The sequence below is a fragment of the Microtus ochrogaster genome, linkage group LG3 (assembly GCF_000317375.1).
Source record: "Microtus ochrogaster isolate Prairie Vole_2 linkage group LG3, MicOch1.0, whole genome shotgun sequence".
In the NCBI taxonomy this organism is placed as follows: domain Eukaryota; kingdom Metazoa; phylum Chordata; class Mammalia; order Rodentia; family Cricetidae; genus Microtus; species Microtus ochrogaster.
Genome location: NC_022029.1, coordinates 44,502,204 through 44,505,716, shown reverse-complemented (window position 1 = coordinate 44,505,716; position 3,513 = coordinate 44,502,204). Strand labels below are relative to the sequence as shown.

Below are 3,513 nucleotides of genomic sequence, written 5' to 3'. Positions count from 1 at the left end.
CTGGAGTGTTTGAAAAGATTCCATGAGTTAAAATGTATGATATAGTCAATGTGGCGACCTTAGCTACCACTATACTATCAACAATATGATAAACCTCGTGGTCAGGTGGCATAGCCCCAGAAAGGGACCCACTGCAGAGCAAAGGGACTGGAAGGGAGTCCTACAGGCAAGTGCCCAGTGAGGTCAGACGGAGGACCTTCAGAGGGGAGTTCTAAATCTTGGTTCTCCTTCCAGCCTGGGTAAGACCTTCTTGCCTGCCGGGGCCCAACTCACCCCACCCTTCTTCCTCACACGTTCCCGGTTGTGGAGGTGAGAGGCTCTCTCCTTCACCTTGCTTTCTGCTGCCTCATGCGGCGTCTCTAACCCACATTCTGCTGCCTCACGCAATGTTTCTAACCCACGTTCTGGTGCGTCAGTACCGGTGTCCACTGCTACCCATTTCCTAGTAAACCTGCCATGTTCTACTGCTCGCAATGACCTGTGTTGGTGAACTACAAGGAGCCTCTGCTTTCACACCCCCACCTCCCATTGGGCTGAAGCAGGAGCACCCTCATTTTGTAGATACTCAAAGACAAAGTGCCTATGGCTTGTCTATGCTAGGGGGCTTGAATCTAGAAGCAAGTAGCAGAGCAACAGGTGAAGGGCACCCCATCTGCACCATCCAGCTTCTGGCACACCCTCAGGGCTTGCAACCATCCTCAATCCCTGCCTCCTTCCCCTTCCCAGTCTGCTCCCCACTCCCAGCCACCCCCCCCTCCTTTCTCTCCCTTTCTGCTCTCTTCTCCATAGGACCTGAGGGAAGCACTAGGGTTACACAATCCCCCCCCCCAAGACTGCTGAAGGAGGTGGGGGGGTAAGGCTCTGTTGTTTTACTGGATAGGAAGCTGCCCATAAGGGACTACAAAGCAAGTCATGCACCACAAGCCTAGCCACATGCAGGCCCCCATTGAGCAATCTTATGTGAAAAACTGTGTTATTTATAAAACACTGCTTAACCAGCATCCCTTACATGTGTGTGTGTGTGGGGGGGGAACACTAGGATTTGAATTCAGATGTCTACAGATCCCAAAATACCTTTAAGAAACCTTCTGTGCATGTGCCTAGATATTTGTATATAATGTGCAGACATGTATGGTGTGCTTGTGCATATGATATATATGTTTATAATATCTGTCTACATGTACATGTATTATGTAAATATGTGTGGAGCATGTGTATGTATGTGTGTATGTATGTGGTATGTGGAGTGTGTATGCACATATATATGTATGTGTGTATGTGTGTGTGTATATGTATGATGGACCTGTGTGTATGCATATGTGTATGTGGTATAAGTAGTGTGTGTGAGATGGATTTACATGTGTGAGTGGGATGTGTATCAGTGTACTTGTATGAACAGATGTGTGCTGATGTGTGTTCATGTGTTATATGTTTCTGCATGTATGTATGTGTGTATGTGTGAGCATGTGCCTATACTGTTTCTGCTGCACACAGCCCTCAGTGTGCGTGCACTCTCTACCACATGTGCTTCCTTCACAATCCTCTGCCCTCCAGGAAGAAATTAGTTTTTTACTTTGGCTCAATACACAGCCTGTTTTCTTGAGTCCGCTGGAGAAGCTGCTAGAATACAGACCGCGTACTGGTGGGATGGGCTGTCACTGCAGCTGGAAGCCAGACAGGCATCACTCAGACAACTGAACCTGAGCCCTAGTTCTGGAAACTGGCTGCACCAACCCAGGGAGGATGTCCAGAGTCAGCCTGACTGAAGAAGAAACACTACCTGTTAGACCCAGACCAGTGTCAAGTACCCTACATACTGTGAGAGAGAAAGACATCTGCCTGCCACTCTATGTTATAGAGAAGAAAGCACAGAGAGGCTAAGTGGTTGCTTCATGGCATATAGCTAACACACACACACACACACACACACACACACACACACACACACACACCAATCAAGGCCAGAATCTGTCTGGTACCTTCTGCAGAGTCTGAGACAGGGCTCCTAGCCTCCCTCATCAGTGGCTTCCATCTGTCCTACAGAGGGGCCAGGTTTGGGGGAGCCCTGCCAAGAAGACCACACTGAAGACTGTTTACCTGGGCCTCGTCGCTTCTTCTGCAGGATGGCCTGAGGGCCAGGAACACCCGGAGGAGTGGGCAAGGCCTTCTGCGCCTGGAAGCTTGGGGACTTGGGGGGCAGTGCGGGAGGAGTCTCGTTGCCGCTGTTGTTGGAGCCTGGCAAAGGGGGCGCGGGCACAGCGGCCCTGGGGGAGCAAGAGGCATAGATTGGGAGTGGTGGTGGAGGAGGTGGTGGTGGTGGAGGAGGGGCTGGAGGCTCCTGTACCTCCTGTGCAGGGCTGCTGGGCTCTGTGTTCAGTCCTGGGTACCCACAGGGTGGGAGGAGAGGGAGTGGGGGTGGGATGGGTGGCAGGTGCAGTGGGGCTAATTGGGGCCTCACTGCTTTGTCATTGAGCACTGCAGCTGGGGGCAGCGGGGGCGGGGGTGGGATCAGGGGCGGAGGAGGAGGAGGTGCGCAGGGTACAGGGGGTGGCACCACAGAGGGATTCCCCTTGGTTAGAGGGACAGGTGGGGACACCAACGGGGCTTTGATGGCGGAGGCCGAAGCCGGGGGCAAGGGTGGAGGTGGAGGTGGGGGCGGCGGTGGAGTGGGAGGTGGTGGAGCAGGCACACTGGGGCGAGGAGGGATGGGTCTGGCAGAGCTGTGCACCTCTGAGGCATTGCCCAGCCTGGGAGATGCAGGGGCAGGAAGGGGGCCACTGATAGTTTTGATGGGGAGCCGGGGAGAAGGCGCTCGGGAGCCAGGGCCCTGCCCTGTCTTGCCACCTGGAAGTGAAACACATTCTAGGTTAGACCGGCAATATGGGAAGGAAAAAGTCCAGGTGCGAGGGCAGCATGCGGGCCTCACAAGTCTGATGGCCCTGCAGTTGTGTAGCAAACTATGTTGGGCCATTGTGAGGCTGTACAAGTAACAGCCACAAGGTGCCTCTCAGCAGGAGCTGTCCTCCTCCAAGGCAATAATAAGCAAAACACCCTTTCTACCCCTAACGCAGCAGTCTATTTGTCCAATATTTAACTCCATGACTTTAAAATACTGAATGCCCACTGAAGCATAAATTATTGCTGTAGGCCCCCCAATGGCCTCGGTGATTGAACCAGGCCCGCCCGTGTCATTTTAGAAGATTGCACAGGTGTTATGTCGAGAGGTGAAGTCTCTTTCCTGTCCCTGCTGGGCTTGTTGCTTGCTGTGACCTAGAGAAGGGAGCAGGAAGTAGCACTTGGTAGACTTCTAAGTTAGTTCCTGACAAGCCCAGGACAGTCTCAAGAGATCACATGCTGGGCGGTGGTGGCACAGCCTTTAATACCAGCACTCAGGAGGCAGAGGCAGCTGAACCTCTGTGAGTTCAAGGCCAGCCTGGTTTACAAGAGCTAGTTCCCAGACAGGCTCCAAAGCTACAGAGAAACGCTGCCTAGAAAGAGAGAGAGAGAGAGAGA

General features: G+C 52.9%; 1 protein-coding gene across 1 annotated transcript in view; it reads right to left on the bottom strand.

The window, feature by feature from the left end:
* The window catches only part of Wipf3 (WAS/WASL interacting protein family member 3), a 138,108-nt gene that overhangs the window by 15,566 nt on the left and 119,029 nt on the right, over positions 1 to 3,513 (bottom strand). Inside the window, exon 5 of the mRNA XM_026785948.1 lies at positions 2,098 to 2,844. Coding sequence (XP_026641749.1) covers positions 2,098 to 2,844 — 747 coding nt within the window. The remainder of the gene's footprint in view (positions 1 to 2,097; positions 2,845 to 3,513) is intronic.